The 20,319-nt window shown below is 42.9% G+C and overlaps 1 protein-coding gene across 1 annotated transcript in view; it reads right to left on the bottom strand.

The window, feature by feature from the left end:
* PTPN3 (protein tyrosine phosphatase non-receptor type 3) overlaps positions 1-20,319 on the bottom strand; it is a 274,552-nt gene that overhangs the window by 63,808 nt on the left and 190,425 nt on the right. Inside the window, exons 15-18 of the mRNA XM_084619614.1 lie at positions 6,064-6,087; positions 3,419-3,617; positions 1,174-1,251; positions 110-166 (exon numbers count right to left, since the gene is read on the bottom strand). Coding sequence (XP_084475740.1) covers positions 110-166; positions 1,174-1,251; positions 3,419-3,617; positions 6,064-6,087 — 358 coding nt within the window. The remainder of the gene's footprint in view (positions 1-109; positions 167-1,173; positions 1,252-3,418; positions 3,618-6,063; positions 6,088-20,319) is intronic.

The following is a 20,319-nucleotide window of genomic DNA, read 5'->3' as shown; positions in this document are numbered from 1 at the left end:
AAGACATTTCAGCTATGTGTTACAATATACTTCATGTGTACAGACACTGGAAAAAAATTAGCTTTGCTACAAAGCCATACACTGAAAAACTACATGAGGATTTACTTACAGATGATCCTGGAGTTATTCTTGACACCACCAGAGGCATTTTTTGATCAACACCACCCTAAAAGATGTTAAGTAAACAGTGACTATAAAGATACCATTAGGATGTACGCAGTACATTATACAACAAATAGTCTATTTTTTGTTCCTATGTGAATATAAAATTTATGCTTTGTACTTCACTGTCATGGGCTTGACCTCGCAAGGTGCTCAGTACTCATGCTTAAGTGCTGTGCTGAACTGGGACCAGAGAACTCAGCATCTTGCAGGATCAAACTATGAATCTCCAAGTGTTGTTGGTTTTTTATCCCTTTTTTATTTTATATGACACCGAAGTCTTATGGACATAAAATACATCTTCCCCAGGACTCGTGAGTGAAACAGGTGACCTAACAATGCCCACAAATAAGTGACAGGGATCAGATGCTAGAACTGGAGCCTGGTTCTCATTTTCACTATAGCCACTTTATATATATATTTATATATTCAGGCAGTGTAACAGGGCCTTAAAAAGGACATTAATCAGAAATTACGGAAGCTGCCGCTGCACCTCCTCCTCCAATTCCTTCATTTACTAGTTGTCACCTTTGCAATAACTGGTTCACCACTGGGTGCACACACACCATTAACATGTTCTGTTGATTGTAAAACATGAAGGGCCTAGTTCTCCAAAAATGAGCGCCTGAAGTTAGGCTCCATAGTCCACTAGTAGGCACCTGAATAAATGATCTGCTTTTCAGATGTGTTGGACATACAGCAACTTCTACTAAAGACAACAGAAGCAGTTGGATACTTACTTTAGCCAATTAGGCCATTATTTGGGTGCCTATATAAGCAATTTAGGAACTTAATCTTAAACACCTATTTCTGAAAAATCTTGGCTAGAGTTTTTAACTCTTCAAAAAAAAAATCCTTGTGGGACAGCAAAGGCTCATCATATCCCTTAATCTCTTACCTCTGATGTAAACATGGATATAAAAAATGGAAAACAATATTGATTTGTTCAGTTAAGACACTAGTTACTTAACTATATTGCATGTTCATGAGATTTTAAGGCTCCCTTTTTACCTTCAGATTAAATCCAAATTTCCCATCTTCATCTGGAGTGATTCGCACCAAAAGCAAATCTCCATCAATTACTTCATTCTGCAACACATTGAAAAAAAAATCTTCTAATATTTTCTATTTCTTTACACAAAATAATGGCAAAAAGAACACAATATTTCCTATTAATTCATATTAGAAAAAGTAAACATGGTAAAAATGATGAGGAGCTAGGATTGTACAGTACACAAAAAACTGTTTGTATTTTGCTGTTTATTATACTGGAAGTGGCAGAGACTACCACAATTAATGATGCATAATGGTTTTGATCACAAGCCTGTTGCCCACAATTTTTAGAAATGATCACCTCCTCAATGCCTGATCCCTTGCCAAAGAGGACTTTTTGTTAAGTTTCAGACAAAAGTAGGCTAGACATTATTGATTTCAAGAACTATAAAAAATAAATGTTTCCATAAAGAAGTATATTTGGAATCTTTTTGAAGAGTTCCACAAGCCAGAGTGTCTGAAGTTTGAGGTGTAAAAATTGGCATTGACATAATCTTAATTGAGGGGTAGTTTACTTTATGGATTCACAGCAGAATTAACTGCGATTAGACTGAGTTACTGGCATTGGAAAATTGCATGCTGAGCATACTTAGATTTTTCGAAACTATAATCTAAAGTGCAAAACTTAGAAAGTAATGGCTGCACATAGAGCAGGTTGAAAAATCTTACTGAACAATTTTCCATAAGAAAATTAAGTGTCATTGAAATGTTTTGCTAAAAGCAAAACTTTTTGCAGAGACATGCTGATGACAAACTTTTTGATGGGAAAAATCTAAATGATTAATTTCAACTTTCTTGTCTCATTTAATTTGTGTTTGACTTTCATATTATATTATATATTATGTGTTATAATACAATGTTTTAACATCATCAAAATGAAACATTTTTATGTATCTGAATTTCACAAGAAATTACATCTTTTTGTTTCAATTCAAAATGTCGATATTACCAGCAGGACTGAGTCCATTTTTTGACCAGCTCTACACGCACACATCAATCCAACTGATTCAGCTACGGATTTAAACCCTTAAGGACAGCAAGGACCGGGTGCTAGTTTTAGAAACTGTTAAAATATATTAAGTGAACTGCCAATATCCTCACAGCAAAAAGCACAGGCCATGCAAATTTGTCTGAGTAACTTGCATAAATTTCAGTATATTTACATAAAACTGTTTAGAAGTAGGGAAAGGCAAAAAAAAAAAAAAAGGGGAGAGGGGGGAGAAGAGGGAATAGGAAATCCCAGCATTTGATTGTTTTCCTCTTCCGCGCTTGCCCACATCAACATTTCAGTCCTTCACCCCAAGGAATGTCATTTTATCCACCATCCACATTTCATTGCTATTATACCCCTCTCTGTCCTGAAGCATTTGAATTTAATCTTCCCCCAATAGCATTTCACACTCCCCATCAAGAGGCTCAATTTTAGCTATTCCACCCTCCACCCTTGCATTCCCTGCCACACCCTAGGCATTTTTACTCTACCATACACCTCTCCCCTACCCCACTTCCCACACGTGGTTTAGTTCGGCAGTATGGAGGGGGAGAAGGGTGAGGGAAGCAGTCAAGGAAACAGGAGGGGAGTAGAAGGTTGTTAGACCCCTGGAAGACTTGTGAGGCTGGGGAGGGGAAGCAATAAGGGGGCTTCAGGGCTAGGTATGGTGCTTGGGAATAGTCAGCATAGCACTGGAGTTGGTAGTAGTGAGGGAGATGGGGGGCCCTGGGCAGCAGCTCTCTCTGGAGGGGATGGGGAAAAGGGGTTAGAGAGATTGAGGGGCAAGGGGAGCCAGAGAGTGGTGGGCAGCTGTTGCCTGCTGTATATGCTGAGGGGCACTGCTGTCTACTGGCATGTATAACAGCTCTGACTGACTTTTCTTCCTCCAGAGACGGGGAACTAGGGTGAAGGGCAGACAACTATATGGGGCTTTCCCCTTAAATTAGGGGTTTTTTTTCTGCAGATGGGGCTGAAAATTTGGAGCCTATGGAAAAGCCACAGAGCTGGCAGACTTGCCTGCCACATTGCATAGTGTTTTCCTCTTTGGTAAATGTAAATCTTAATAGACCAGACTTACTCTTATTAGTGCATGCCATTAAACATGTAAATTGTGCAACAGTCAAGTTAACACTGCTGGAATAACCCTATGAATGCTTTATCTCACTGACTGGATGCACATTTATACTAGGCATTCTCCGTTAAACAACTTACCTTCTCACAGTAGTACTGACTGGAATCTTCTGTTAAGCTCCCTTTGGTGACATTGTCATATGTTTCTAAAAACTGTTTGTCCACCCCATCCAATGGATAAGAGCCTGAAAAGTTACCAACTCCATTGGGAGACTGGGACAAGGCAACAGGTGAGGTATGAGTCAGACAGTTCTGTGTTGGACTATTTTCCAATACATTCCTTCATTAAAAGAAAAAGAAGGTACATTAAAAAGGTACTGATATTCATGGGTCTAAACTCAACATACAGTAGTAATTACAAACATGTAATGTCAACTTCTTATAGCAGAGCGCCAGTTAAAGTTGAGCGTCACTTTCTATTTAACTGCAGACTATTCTAAATGCTCTAAAATCCATTACTTGGATTATCTTCAAATTTACCATGCCTCATGGGGGTGGGGAATAAGGTGATTTGGTCAAAATTTGGGGTCATTTGAACAAGGCATTCATGAGATATGCGCTACCCCTCAAAAAACCCCAACATCTGTTGATAAAATCATCTGGTTTTTTAAAACTTTTTTGCGTACATCTGGGGCTCAAACTATGCCTCTAATCCTCTTGAAACTGATCTCAGCCACTTGGCATTTATCCAGCTGTTGGGGAAGCAATATTGAAAATACTGAAAAAGTTATTAAGGGTAAAGTTTATAGAAGTTTCATCTCTGCCTCCCCAAGCCTTCTCATATCTATAGCTCCTTTTTCTGTTTCCCCTTTAAAACTGAGGAAGGGTGGGGAGCTGGGTATGAGCATGTTCAGTAAAATGGCACAGTACACAGCGCTGAGATAGTAGGGGGACATTGAGCACAGAACACCTCACTGATATTAATGAACCACTTCACACCTCTCTGAGCTTCCTATGCTACAGATGGATGTGTAGAGCTCCTTCCCCATACACTAGGCCCAGGTCTGGGGTAGTGGACTTGGCAAGGATGAGGGAGGAACAGTGCTCAGAGTAGTGGGGGTTTGCGGGGGTGGGAAGTGAGAGCAGTGGGCATGAGGAGGTGACCATTGGAGGTCATGGAGCAGTGTCGGACCAGTGGTGGGGAATTCTGAGCAGTGGGGAAGAATTTAGGAGCAATTAAAGGGTTGTTGGAGCAGTGCAGGAAAGAGTGGGATGCAAAGGAAAGCTGTGCAGTAGGAAACGTTGGGGGCTTTGAATTCTGTCCCCCAAAACCCTCTCTCTTCAAAAAACGTTCCCCACTGACTCCAGGCTAGTCCTTGCATAGTTCCTGCCTTCTCTCTCCAGCTCCATAGCCTGTGGGTCCCATTCCAATGCCCACCCTTCCCTGTGGAGGAGAATCAGGCTGTGATACAGGCAGAGAGAAAGAAGTCACAAAGATGATGCAGAGGCAGTGAAGTGACTAACATCTAGCCAGTGCATCCTGTGGCCAAGGCAATCATTAACAAGGAGCCAGAGGAAGTAAAAAAAGAGCTGGGCTGTGGAACATGGGGATACTGAGAAACTATTCTTAAAAATGACAAGGAAATGAACTTCACCAAAACCTCGTTAATGCAGTTATGGTTGCCCAGCAGTGCCTTCTGCCATGCCAGAATATTGAATTCAGCTATACCCAAACTTCTGAAAACCAGGACAAGAAGAGCTAGAGCAACAAAAACAACCCTCTGAAAACCAAGACATAGAAAATTAAGTTAAAGTACACATCATCCCTACAATGCTATTTTAACTCTGTTTCCTGGAGCTGGAAAGAGCCATTGGAAATGGTTCGGGATGAGGTAGGGTGCAATAATAAGTAGGAAGTTCTAAGAGAATGTGCCATTATTTGTAGTGGTGTGCAAAAATTTGAGTTCCAGCATTTATCTGCATGCACTCCAACTACCTCACTTCTTGTATTGAACAGCGGAGGATTAGTTGGAGCAGATTGGCAGAAGTTTTACACTAATACAAGAAGGAGTACATGTTTACTTTGAAGGATTAGGTATTCTTCATTTCAGCACTGTGTTCTGGAAGTTGTAGCAGCAGAGATGCACAGGGGGATCTTCTTGTCAGCAGTCTAATGACATACAAAACAGTAGTCTCTCGGGCTTAGTGGGGTAAGATTTTGGTTTCTCTAGTAATTATTGTTATGAATATTGTATACCTCAAGATATTTATGATTCAAATATAAATCAGTATTATAAAGATACCAAAGTTAGATGTGTAAGTGGATCACACTAACATAATCTTTGAGGAATATAGCAAATGTTCACATTTCTCTTGTAACATCAGATTACAGTCCATAATGATTCCCCAGTGCAGGAAAAGTTAACAGCACTAGGGATGGATGTGACTTCCAAACTGCTTAATTTAATGTTTTTGGTACTATATAAAGAATTACCAGATAAATCACCAACAGATTTTAGCATAATTAAACTTTTACTATATATTCTACAGAGCAATTTAAAGAAGTGACACTTTGCAAATTACGATGTTTGGATGCTTACTGGCATGTTAGAATTCAACATGTTTCTAAAGCTTAGTTTTGAGATTTTTTTAAAGATTTTTTAAAGACATTTTCTAACTATTTAAATAGAAAGGCTTCAAAGATTTCATTCATTCATAATTTTACTTCATATCTGAAATCCCCATTTTCAACAGTAGAATGTCTGTATGCTTATAAGAAAACTCACTTTGGTGATTCTTGTTCAGATGACCTGTCAAAAACAATAAGCGAACATAGGATAAATATCTTCAGGAGAATTGGAACAAAGTATACCACAATTCTAATCTAAAAAAACAATTTCAAGACCTGAGGGCTGTATTCATAGCAATTTAAGGACTTAATTCTATACAGGAAGTAGAACCTGAACCCGGGAAAATAATTAAAGATTTTGTGGATCACTGAAGAAATATTAAACTAACCCCAGCATTTCATTTCTACCACAAAGCCAGCTAACAAAAAAGTTTATCTGCAATCATAAATTATACTAGTGCACAGCAGTGTCAGGATTCAGATTGTTTAATAAAATACTCCTTATCACTCAAGATGGAGCTCTTTGTCATGGCCCACAAAGACTACAGAAGGCACTGCTGATGCTCTGCAAAAACCACATGCTGAAGACACAAATGAAAGTGGCACAGCCCTTGCAGTTAGCAGAGTTGCAGTATACTTGTCCCCAAAATGTAGGGCAGAATGGCTGCTTATACAGAAAGCCTGCAGACAAAAGCATAACTGCATGCACATGTGTACGATACAGTACAGGAAGCAAAGGCAAGTTAATTGATGTTCATTACAGAGCAGCTTGACTAGGAAGAGCAGGGATTTTTCCAAATGTGATCCACATCTCAATAGAGATATTGACTTGTGGACAGCACCTCGCACATTCATGATTGCATAAATCACTCCGCTCCTCTCTGCAATCATAAAATCTCTGTGTCAACTACAGCAATTGCTTAAATGGAAAAGACTAGGAGAGTATTTAATATATGTTTAGCTTTTCTCAATATGATGGAGAAACTGAAAGCAAGAAGAAGAGCCAGCACCGTGTCACCAATCAGCACTCTGTGGACCATCAACTGCTCCACAGATCACTGGTGGTCCCTGGGAACCAACAGGGTTGTATAGAGCAAGACCAACAGCTCCATCCAACTATAAAGAGGCATCGACCTTGATGGTTCTGGTTCCCAACCCCAACACAGCAGCTTGGAAGAGGATTTGGAATACAGATCTAGAAGAAACACCCTAGAAGGAACTGCCTACTTTGGAAAGTCAGAAAAAGGTTCTCTTACTGAAAGTTTTCCACCACATTTTGTTCTATCAAGGTGGTTTTTACTTAAGAGGGCCAGATCATTAAATCTAGGTCCAGAGATGAAAAAATTGGTGGCTTTGTCATTTTCTGCAAGAGGAGATGTGCTTTGTGATTTTGCTGCCATGGAATTTGCTGATAAATTGTGCTCCAAAATATAAGCCTTCTTTTAAAATATTTTAACAAATATTTACATTTCTAATTCTTCTGTAACATGAACCAAGCATACAAACAAATTGGACAGAGATGACTGCAGACAGCCTGAAACATTTCCGGAAGTGTAAATTGTTCCCTTTATCTCAATGATGTGTTAACCTGAAACCTAATAAAGACAATTTAAAATGCCAACAGTGTTAAATATTTCACTTTTGATCACTGAAACGTACAACTAATGTCCTTATCCCATGGTCCTATCCATCTGCTGTCCCAAACTTTCTCAGCTGACAAAACCTCTAGCTTCCCTCCGGAAGACCTTTACAAGACAGTTCTGCATTCTGAATAAAAAAGTTTGGCAGAAGATGAATTTGTTTTAAAATAGCAAATTAAACAAGAGGAATACTGTATCCAGTGTATAATTCATTTTTAGATTTAATTCAGTAAGACGGATTTTTAATATATCTTCTGCCTGTGTAACTTACATGCTTTATACTGCAGCATTTGAACTTGTTTGATTCAACAAAGGAGAGAAACAGTTTGGAGGGTGGGAAGGACATGGAGGGCAACTTAGTCAGGGCACAGAGCATTCAGAACTTGGGTGTGGCAGTTACTAGACATGCTCAGTAGCTGTTTCTGAATCTGTACAGGAACTTTTCATTGTGGTCAATCCGCCTGGCGGGTCACCCTCCAAAAGCTGAGCCTATCAGAGCATCAGGTGGCTGAGGGGAAAGGGCAGGTTATGAATATATGAGTTAAAAAGGGAGCCCCGTGGACTCAGCAGCTGATCATCGTAAGACCATGAGATGTGCTGTGAGGGCTGCATCCCAGTCATGTAGAACTTTGGATGCAGAGCAATGCTATTCCAGCTTTACTTACTAGAGAAGCCCTCCATTGGGATGTTTTGTCCACTGTGGTCTGTGTCATAGACCCAGAGGGAGAGCTGGGGTGAGTATTTGTTGCCCTAGAGGCTACAGAGCCAGCAGAACTTACATTTAGCTATCAGCTAACTGCTCTAAACTGCAATTCTGCCTCAGTTAAAGAGAGAGAATGGAGCAGAGCTTAGTGTGGTGTGGGTTTTTAAATTCTTGCCTGACTTAGCTGCGCTTATGGGGAGAAGATGGTGCCCTATAGAATGAGAGCCTTACAGAGATCGAGGGAATGGATGATTTATATGCTGATCCCAATATCTGTACCATTTTGAATGCAAGCTGCAGATTTCTGTTAACCCAAGGGCTGGAATAGGACTAGCTATGGAGATCCTCAGACTGTTTGCTGACAGGTTCTGAAGTGTTGAAAGAGATGTTCCCACTCTTCTCAAGCTCTGGGGAGTCCAGGTGACACACAGAACATATTATGGCCACACTACAGAGACATCTCTGAGAGAAAATCAGAGGGGAATGTATTTGTGTGCGTGCGCACTGAAGTATAAGAGATATTATCTTGAATCTTTATATTTTAATGTATGTAACAGAAACAAAGTGGGGAACTCTGTAAAACAAACACCAATAGATTTACTAATAGCTTTTGTTTAAAGTTATTCATAGTTTTCCAAATACCATTTACCATATTTTATACTGTTTACTGTGTGCATTAAATGTTTTAGTAAGACAGTGTATGGTAGTCTCTCTCTGAAATGGACTGGTAACTATTAACACCTGTTATCAGGGTTTCACATACAACAGCTGTAGCATTACCAGACAGAACTCTAATCTGTGCTTCAGCAAAGAGTTAAACTGAGGTGCAGGAAGAAGGGGAGTTTAACAGAGTTACATTTACTATTGTTTTACCATCCCACTAGTGCTGCACCAGAATGCTACAGCATCTATTGGCCTTGCCACAGAATATGGTTAAGGGGTAATAGAAAACCAGCACGGAGGAACTAACTGCACACCACCACTGGTAGAAGCACTAGTGGACACCCCACCTCACCCCACCCCCAGGCCATATTCTAGGGATTGCAGTCTCATTGACAGGTTTCAGAGTAACAGACGTGTTAGTCTGTATTCGCAAAAAGAAAAGGAGTACTAGTGGCACCTTAGAGACTAACCAATTTATTTGAGCATAAGCTTTCGTGAGCTACAGCTCACTTCATCGGATGCATACTGTGGAAAATACAGAAGACGTTTGTTTTTATACACACAAATCATGAAAAAATGGGTGTTTAACACTACAAAAGGTTTTCTCTCCCCCCACACCCCACTCTCCTGCTGGTAATAGCTTATGTAAAGGAATCACTCTCCTTACAATGTGTATGATAATCAAGGTGGGCCATTTCCAGCACAAATCCAGGTTTTCTCATTGAATAGTGAATATCACGATGGGGAGGAGATATTCTATATGAGAGTAGTTCTCCACATTGTATTCCACAGACCACTTAGTCTACATTTCTTTTACAATGTCCTCTTTCAACTTCCTAGTCCATGGCCACTTGTTGCTTAGACATTTTATTCTACAAACCAGAAGAAAGGGATCTGCTGACCACACTTTGGGAGCCAATGTCCTAAATTATGACTTCCTGGGACAGGTCCTAGGGACCTCAAAGAGCATTGGTTTCAGGGAGCTGACACAGTGAACACATGGCTTTTCCAAGGATTATTTTTTGTCTGTCTGTTCAAGCAACTAAGTTAAACAGATTAAATATCATATTACCTGCAAGCAACTTTGTCACCTTGTTTTGTGTATGTCTCCCTCTCCTCCTCAATGTGATGTCATCTCCCTGCGTCCTATCACTGTATCTAACCTGGATTGTAAAATCCTTAGGACAGGGACTATTATTTATTTGGATATGTCCCTGAAAGGTTCTTAAAAAATTGCTGCTGTTGTTATAAACATATGTTAATAATAAAAGTGGCTAAGCCTTTCTTGATCTACAACTCTGCAGATGGTGGATCTTGGGACAACAGCTATCTACATCCTTATACAGTAGTTATCTCTAGAAATAGCATGTGTAAATATACCTGTGTATTTCAGTAAGTTAAAAAAAAATTACATGAACTGTGGTGGTTAAATTAGAAGTAACTAAGTGATATTGTGGAAAATACAATAATGAACGCCAAAGGGTAATGGACTTTAAACAGAAAAAAAAGTATTTTTGCATTCAATTGTTTAAAACAGATCAACTATATTATATAATGTCAAGTATCGGGGGTAGCCGTGTTAGTCTGTATCCACAAAAACACCAAGGAGTCCTTGTTGTTTATATTATATAATGCCATCTGGAAGTAAAAGCCATAAGTGAGCATTGCTGCAAACTAGATCCATAGTGTCTGGAATCATAGGACTGGAAGGATTTAGAGAGGTCACCTAGTCCAGTCCTCTCCACTCATGGCAGGACTAAGTTTTATCTAGACCAAGAATATCCATAAACTTAAAATGTACTTAAAAGGAAATCAGCTATTAATGCTTTCACATGAAGTGAGGTGCCATACCAAAATAATTCTTTTTTAAAAAAACTGGTCAATCAAATTGTTGGGAACACTGGGGCATGGCCACTAGGTAACTCGAGAGGATGAAAGACCACGAGTGTCAATGAAGCCCCCTCGCACTAGGCCCCGGTGTCCTTGCCCCCCCCCTCCTGCCTGGAGGCACTCGCAGCAGCTCTGCGTGCTAGGCCCAAGTGTCCTTGGCCCCCCCGCCTGGAGGCACACACAGTAGTTATGCTGAGAATCTGCAACAGTATGTTGCAGAGTCAGACTGCCTGAAACTAAGCAAGGCCAAACAGGGGAAATATAAAAAAACAATGCTGAATAAAGCAGCTTTATATATAGTTTAACAAATGATACAGAGAATTAGGGAACTAGGTGGGAACTGGATTGGCTAGCTATATGGATACTTAAAGCAGCTTGCTATTGGATAAGTATGCTAAAAAAAAAAAATGTATAAAAGCCTGTGTAACTTCCTGCTTTGTTGTACAGGATTTGAAATTCAAATCTCCCTGTACCTTTTTAAAGCTTCAAATAAACTTTTCTGCTTCTCCACCCCGTTGTAATTATTGGGTGTAGCACACCGGGTAACGAACCAACTCAAGCTGTTGTTCAGCCTCTCGGCACTGGGTGCCGGTAACAGCTTTTGGCGTCCCTGGGTGGGCTCGAGGCTGCAATTTAGCCTTGCCCGGACCCCTCCTGGAGGTCGAGGATTGCGGCGAGAACCGACGCCCAGTGCGCACCGGTGAGTTCATCGGGGGCCTCGGAGGAGACGCGATTTGATCGACCCCAGAGGGCACAACGGAGCAACGCACTCATATAGTGGAGAAGCAGTTGTGGATGGCGGTGAAGAACCGGTCCCTTAGACGTGGGGGAGGAGCAGCTGCAGGACGGCGGTGAAGAACCGGTCCCTTAAATAAGGTAGGAACCTTTTAAAATCCGAATTATATGCTCTGTTGGAACCTGGGGACGCCCAGAGTTACCCTGTAGGTATGGGACAGGGACAGAGCTCAGAGGTTAGGGCACGGTGTACGCCCCTAGAGTGCATTCTAGCAAACTGGAAGGTATTTGGTGCGGATCCGATGACTAAGAGCCAATTAAAACGATTCTGTACAGTTGACTGGCCTCAATATCAACTAGAGGACCAGGAGTGGTGGCCACCAGGAGGGTCAATTAATTACAACACGATCCTTCAGTTACTCCTGTTCTGTCAGAGAACAAGGAAATGGAATGAACATATGTATGCGCATTTGTTTCTGACTTTATGTACTCGACCAGATATTTTACAGCGCTGTAATCTGACTCCAACTGGTTCGGTAGCAGCTAATGTTAGTCCCCAGACCCCCACCCCCACTGTAATGGCAGAGCCGGTGTCCCCTTCGGCCCCTACACCCACACCTTGTAAGTCCCCAATGGTTGGCCTATACCCCTTAATCACCAAAACTAAAGTCGCCCGGTCTGGATCAGACAGGCGTCCTGCCACAACTATGCAGGTTTATACTCATGTGCCCTTTAATCCTGTGGATTTGGCTGCTTTCAAAGCACAGGCAGGAGAGTTTTCCACCAACCCAAGCAGGTTTATATCAGTCTTTGAGGGGTGCCTCAGTAGTCACAAGCCGGACTGGGATGATTGTAACGTCCTCCTGCGAACCCTATTGTCTGAGGTTGAAAGACAACAGGTTGTGTCCAAGGCAAGGGAGGAGGCGCAGAGACGGTACGACCGGGATCGTATTAATGTCCCTGACCCGGATGCACAAGTCCCCCGAGCAGACCCCAGGTGGGATCCAAATGATCATGGGGATATGACCCGCCTTACCTCCTATAAGGAGTTGCTTTTGCATGGACTCCGTCACTCGGCTGTCCGACATAATAATTGGGCAAAGCCATATGAAGTAATGCAGGATTTAAAAGAAAGCCCAGGGGCCTTTCTACAGAGTATTCGGGACACCATTCGACAGAACACTAATGCAGACCCCGATGATCAGGCAACTAAGTCAATTATTAAGGGAATTTTTACAAGCAGAGCAGCCCCTGATATTAAGAGAAAGTTACAAAAAAAAAAGAATTTAATGGGTATGACCATGGCACAAATTTTAGAGACTGCAAACCGAGCTTATAGTCTGAGAAAGACAAAAAAAAAAAAAAAGCAAGTAAAATTAATGGTAACAGCGGTACAGGCCGGCACTAAGAGAAGGGGCCGTGGACGCGACCGTCTGGGCCTGCAGGAGAGACGACTGGGTCGCAACCAGTGTGCCCTGTGTCAACAGGAGGGACACTGGAAAAATAAGTGCCCAAAAAGGAAAGAAAAGGGGGGTGCCCCTATAATGGCGATGGTGGAGCAGGAATAGGGGTGTCAGGAAAGACGGACCACCCTACCCCCGGAACCCCGAGTAAAGATGCGGGTGGGAAGCTCAGAAATAGATTTTTTAGTGGACTCTGGAGCGGCCCGAACTGCCGTAAATCAGCCTCTTCAGTTGCCAGTAGCAGATTCCCTTACTGTGGTGGGAGCCACAGGCAGGGACACCAAGTGCCCAGTGTATGCCCCAGCGGAATGTGCTTTAAAAGACAGGACTATATCCCACAAGCTGGTATACCTCCCTGAGTGTCCAACACCTCTGCTGGGACGGGATCTACTTTGTCGCCTCGGTGCCACCCTGTATTTTACTGAGGACAAAATAACCCTTACCTTACCCCCTGAGAATGCCTGGATCATGACCCTTGCAGTTGAGCCCTCAGCCATGCAAGCCCCAGAATGGAGTCCGTGGGAAGACCAGGTATACCCCCTCGTGTGGGCATCAGGGATTCCAGGAAAGGCCACCCACCAGACCCCTATTACTATTCAGCTCATACCAGAAAAAGGCCCAATGCAAGTAAAACAGTATCCAATCAAGAGGGAAGCCAGAGAAGGTTTACAGAAAACTATAGATCAATTCCTAATGTATGGTATTCTCCGGAAATGTCAGTCAGCCTGGAACACTCCCATTCTACCCGTACAGAAGCCTAATGGCACGTATCGGCTGGTACAGGACCTAAGGGCAGTCAATGAACGGGTTAAGACTCTGCACCCTCTTGTCCCTAACCCGTACACCTTATTGGCTTCTATAGGGGGACAGTATACCCATTTTTCAGTCCTTGATCTAAAAGATGCTTTCTTTACCATCCCAGTTGCCACCCCATCACAGGAGATCTTCTCCTTCGAGTGGGAGGACCGAAAAAGGGTTAAAAAGCAACTTTGCTGGACAGTGTTGGCCCAGGGATTTAAAAACTCTCCCACCCTTTTTGGCCAGGCTCTGGCCAGGGACCTACAGGAGTGGGATAATGAGGAGGCTCTCCTTCTGCAGTATGTAAATGATTTGTTAATTGCCACTATGGGCCAAAAACCCTGCCTTAAAGCCACCGTGAGCCTCCTGAATTTTATTGGACTCCGGGGATATCGTGTAGCACGGAGTAAGGCTCAAATTGCCCTCCCAGAGGTACGGTACCTCGGGTTTCACATACGGCAAGGGGAGCGTCAGCTTTCAAGCGAAAGAAAGGAAGCTATCTGTCAAGTTCCTACCCCAAGTAACCGTAAGCGGCTCAGGGCATTTCTGGGTATGGCAGGCTTTTGCAGGATATGAATCCCAGAGTTTGGACTGTGGGCTAAACCCCTGTACGACTGTGTAAAAGGAGCAGATCATGACCCCTTCTATTGGACCCCAGAGGCTGACAGGGCATTTAAAATCCTAAAAAAAAAATTGATGGAAGCCCCAGCTCTGGGCCTGCCAGATCTCTCTAAGCCGTTTCAGTTGTATGTACATGAACGAAGGGGGGTGGCCCTAGGAGTGCTTACACAGCTGTTAGGAGCATGGAAGCGTCCTGTGGCTTATTTTTCTAAGCAATTGAATCAGGTTGCAAAGGGTTGGCCGGCATGTTTACGGGCGGTCGCAGCTACTGCCCTATTGCTTAAGAAAGCCGAGAAGCTAACATTGGGAGGGGTTATGCAAATCTATACTCCCCATATGGTCCGAGCCTTATTGAAAGCAAAGGGAGGGCTTTGGCTCACCCAGGCTCGGATTGCTCGGTACCAGGCTAAGCTGTTAGAGAACTCTGAAGTCACCCTACAGCCTTGCCCCTCCCTTAACCCAGCCACTCTCTTGCCAGAAACAAAGAAACAAAAACATGACTGTTTAAAAATCATAAATGTCCAGTACTCCAGCCGTCCGAATTTAAAGGATGTACCTCTCCCAAATGCAAATTATGAGTGGTACACTGATGGAAGCAGTACTGTAATAAATGGGCAAAGGAGGGCGGGTTATGCTGTTGTGACCCTCCATGACACTGTGGAAGCTGAAGGTTTGCCTGCTGGGACCTCTGCCCAGCTTGCCGAACTAATAGCCCTGACCCGTGCACTTGAACTGTCAAAAGGAAAGCGGGTCAACATTTTTACTAATTCAAAGTATGCTTTTGGTGTGCTGCATGCTCATGCTGGCCTATGAAAGCAAAGGGGAATGCTGACAGCCCAAGGCTCCCCAGTCAAGTACGGGCCCCAAATCCTCCGGCTCCTAGAAGCCAAACAACTCCCCTCGGAAGTGGCGGTGGTACACTGTAAAGCCCATCAAAGGAAAGATCAAGATGTGGCCAGAGGTAACGCCCGGGCAAATAGAGAGGCTAAGCATGCTGCCACCCTGCCATCCCCTCAGACTGAGAACGCCCATATGCATGCCCTTATCCCATCAGTAGGGGAGCTTCCAACCCCTCAGTACTCTGGGGAGGAGAGACAGCTAACTGACAAACTCGGTCTCCGGGAAAAGGAGGGATGGTTCCATTCCCCGGAAGGGAAGGTCCTCTTACCAAAGGGCCTAATCCGGCCAGTGCTGCAGAAACTACATCAAACCACTCATGCTGGCAGGGAAGCACTTATCCAGCTAATGGGAAAATACTTCATCACTTCCGGACTCCGACCCCTGGCTGCCCAGGTACAAGCGGACTGCTTAGTCTGCCAAAAGAATAACCCCCGACGGGACATCCTGTGCCACCAGCTGCCCTAGAACCCACTCTGGGCCCCGGACAAGTGTGGCAAATAGACTTTACTGAGTTTCCCCGGACCCAAGGGTTCAAATATCTCCTTGTTATAGTGGATCGGTTCAGCGGATGGCCAGAAGCCTTCCCATGCCGTAACTGCACTGCCAAAACAGTGGCCCTCAAGTTTGTTATAAAAATCATTCCTCGCTTTGGACTCCCCCTGTGAATGGAATCTAACAATGGAACACACTTCACGTCAAAAATCATTCAAAGCATCTCACATGCCTTACAGATCCCCTGAAAACTCCATACGCCCTGGAGACCGCAAGCCAGTGGTGTAGTGGAGCGTACCAATCAGACCCTTAAACGGCATCTCTCAAAAGTGTGCCAAGAAGCCTCACTGCGATGGCCTGATGCTTTGCCCCTCGTCCTACTCCGTATCCGCATTCTCCCAAAGGGTAAATTAGGGCTCAGTCCCTTTGAAATTATGTTTGAAAGGGCATGGCCCATAAATGGCACCCCGGTTCTGTCAGGGGAATAAAAGTTGGGTAATGTTTTTTTGTCACAGTATATGTGTTCCCTGTCTGCTGTTCTCTTGTCTCTTCACAGGTATACCAAGGATTCCCAGCCTCTCCCCTTGGACTCTCCCGTTCACTCCTTACAGCCCGGTGACTCTGTGCTTGTTCGCACCTGGAAAGACAAGCCTCTTCAAAAAAAGTGGAAAGGACCCTATACCGTCCTGCTGATTTCCCATACAGCGGCAAAAATCGAGGGACACAAAAACTGGATCCATCACTCTCGTCTGAAGGCAGTACCTGCCCCCTCGTCAGCAGAACAGTGGACCGTCCAACCTGCTGACTCCTCATCTAGTGACAATCTCGGGCTAAAGCTACTGTTTAAAAGACACAAATAGCGGGCACCTTAATGCTAAAATGGGCCCACCCAGGTATTAAAAACTTTGGGTTAAAAAAACTCTGGTAATAATTAATTGGGTAACATTGTTATTCTTTGTATTGGTATTTCCAAATTGTGCATATCGGGAGCATAACTCCTTTGTTTTGCTTGCGCACCATGTTGCTACTTTAACAAACCAGACTAATTGCTGGGTGTGTGCTCCAACTCCACTATCCCCCAAAACGGGAATGCCCCTTGACATGCTACCCTTGACCCTAGCAGAATTAGCCACCACCAAAGAGCAGAAAAGAACGGACTCACCGTTCTGGAACAAAACCTCTTTACAGCAAGCCACCTATCAGGACCAGGAGTATTCAGTTGCAGTACTCACTAAAAAAGTGTTATATTTTACCCGAAACCAATCTGATCCCTATGGGCATCCTGTAAAAAAAAGCTCCTGTGTTATTACACAGTGGGCTAATGGATATTAAATAAAGACCAACAGGGGAGGCCAACAGTGTGGGTATAATGATTCCTCCCCTTTTAAAAAAACACTTACAAATAATCTTACCACAAAAAAGGGGTTTAAAAATGTAACTTGCCGTCCAGTTAATATCTCCAATGTAGCAAGCCAATGGTGGGTTTGTAGTGGTCCCTATGGCAAATGTAATTTAAACGGCACAATTAAAAATGCCCCCACTTGTACCCAATCAGGAGGATGGGATGCCCCCCTAGGGGCATATAAGATGTTTGAAAAAGCAGCCTTAAATATCCCAGGAATCCCCTTAAAAAACAGTCCTTATTGGGCCCTACAGGGTCACTATTTTGTATGTGGCCGAAAGGCTTACAAGGTGCTGCCAGCCAACTGGACAGGTAGCTGTTATATAGCTCATGGAGTTCCTCATCTTTCCATAACTGCCACACTGCCCAAAAAAAAAAATTAGAAATGCCCAAGACACCTCTGTTAAGTCACAAAAAAAGACCCTGCGGCAACTGACTAAGGCATTAGCGGGCAATATAAAAAATCCCCTCACAACCGAGAAGCTGGTAGGGTGCTCTATACTGAAAATAGCACCACTGTTTACCGGGCCAGCCCTGGCATGCATAGGCCGCTATACTGTAAGGCTGCAGATGGTACTTAAAAAAGTGGCCTTAAAATTAAAAAACTCGGTTAATAATTTAAAATCAGCAGTAAAAACATTAAATAAAAAGGTACAGCAGCTCAGGACGTTTTCCCTCCAAAACAGGCTGGCTTTGGACTATCTCTTGGCATCCCAAGGAGGGGTTTGTGCCCTCATCGGGCCCCAATGTTGTGTATATGTAAATAATAGCAGTTATAAAATCTATGAAAAGGTGGTACAGGCTGAGGCCCATGCCCGAGCCGGAGCACAGGTTGCCTATACTGCCACAGAAAACAATTGGTTGCAAACCTTGTTTTCAGGCTGGGGTTTGTCGTCTTGGCTTGGTGGTTTATTTAGCCTGCTATTGAAATTTCTCTTTCCTGTACTGCTTGTATTACTGGTATTATGCTGTGCGGTATCATGTATCAGGGCCCTTTTGCAAAAGTTAATAAGTCATTCTCTTCAGGGCTATCACAAAGTGCTTATGCAAAGTCATATTGTAAAAAAATAAGTAGCCCAAGTAAGAAAACTCAGAGCCAAGGCTGTTAAGTGTTCTCAAAGGGGGGAGTTGTTGGGAACACTGGGGCATGGCCACTAGGTAACTCGAGGGGATGAAAGACCATGAGTGTCAATGAAGCCCCCTCGCACTAGGCCCCGGTGTCCTTGGCCCCCCCCCTCCTGCCTGGAGGCACTCGCAGCAGCTCTGCGTGCTAGGCCCAAGTGTCCTTGGCCCCCCCGCCTGGAGGCACACACAGCAGTTATGCTGAGAATCTGCAACAGTATGTTGCAGAGTCAGACTGCCTGAAACTAAGCAAGGCCAAACAGGGGAAATATAAAAAAACAATGCTGAATAAAGCAGCTTTATATATAGTTTAACAAATGATACAGAGAATCAGGGAACTAGCTGGGAACTGGATTGGCTGACTATATGGATACTTAAAGCAGCTTGCTATTGGATAAGTATGCTAAAAAAAAAAATGTATAAAAGCCTGTGTAACTTCCTGCTTTGTTGTACAGGATTTGAAATTCAAATCTCCCTGTACCTTTTTAAAGCTTCAAATAAACTTTTCTGCTTCTCCACCCCGTTGTAATTATTGGGTGTAGCACACCGGGTAACGAACCAACTCAAGCTGTTGTTCAGCCTCTCGGCACTGGGTGCCGGTAACAAAATTAGTGCAGGTGTAGAAGGTTATAACATATTTACATCTCACTAAGTGTGAAGAAGAAAAAAAAGGTGGGTGGGAGAGGAGGTAATAGTTTTATTTCATTAAGTCATTAATGAATTCATTAATCAGTTTTTTTTCCCCAAGCCTCAAACCTCTGAACACCATAAAGTAAACATGCTGAATGTCCCCTCATACTGCTCTGCTCTTGTAAAGAGGAAGGGCTACTTAACTGAAATATAAAAGAACCCTGTGTGCAACTGAAAACCCTTTTTCGCTTACAATCAGAACAGAGCTGACCAGTATGGTGGAGGAACAGTCCTATGCTGACCACGTTATGGTGCCCTTTAATTCAACTTTGATATTTTCTCAAAATAGACTCACAAAACTGGAATAAATACCTCAAGTCGTTTTTGCTTTTCTAACATTTAATTCTTAAACATCAGGCACAAAAATTAGACTGAAGAATGTTAACCATTAGGATAACATGAAGGTCAGGTGCAAGTTAAGTGTTGATTTAGAAAACACGGAGATACACATTTTTTAAAACTGATTCACAATTTCTTCCTTCCATCCTATACCACTCCCCTTGGTCAGTGGTAAATAACTAACCTTCACAGAAATGATTAAGTAAGAGTGCTGCCTTGCATTACTTACTTCCTGACAATAGTTCTCTATGTATACCTAAAAAAGGGAAAGGTACCATGTTTACTCTCTCTGTGGAATGAATATGTTTTTCTGTACATATTGTCTGCCCAATTGGATTATTGCAGCTCTACATGTGCAACGATGAACTGCTCAGTCTCTTTTCTAACAAAGCTATAATAGAATAGTCATGCTGCCTTTGAATTGTTTTGTTAATTTACAAACCAGTAACTATTCAAGAACTTTGGGTGATGGACAGAATGAAAACAAAAAACAATTATACCAGGTAATGAAAAAAATGGAGATCTCCCCCATAACCAACTAATCCTTAACCAAGCATTCTATAACCTAACCATCCTCTCTCACACCTCTGGTACAAGTCAAGGAAAACAGATAAGCTCTGTAGTGTGTTTGGAAAGTCACTGAATCCAGGCTCTAACAGATCAAGAGGAAAGTACATTTATTAGGTAAGGACCCTCTACTGAAACTTCTCTGCCATCAACCTCCTCTCTTTTTAGAGGGATGGGAGTTGGGGACTGTCACAACTGCCTGTTTAGTACAATATTTGACTTACAAAGCTGTATTGTGACAGGATGAATATTTGCTTCATGAAAGCTATTACAGCATATACCAGTAACACTTGTTCATAGACAATGGCTTGTCTCTATTTCAAATTTTCCTTCAGAGTCCTTCAGTATTCTGGATTTAGGTTTTTGTTTTTTTTTAATAGTTAAAAGA

This window comes from Lepidochelys olivacea (genome assembly GCF_965140295.1).
Source record: "Lepidochelys olivacea isolate rLepOli2 genome assembly, chromosome: 2".
NCBI classification, from domain to species: Eukaryota; Metazoa; Chordata; order Testudines; family Cheloniidae; genus Lepidochelys; species Lepidochelys olivacea.
The sequence above is the reverse complement of the archived record's forward strand: the minus strand, read 5'-3'. Positions and strand labels throughout refer to the sequence as shown.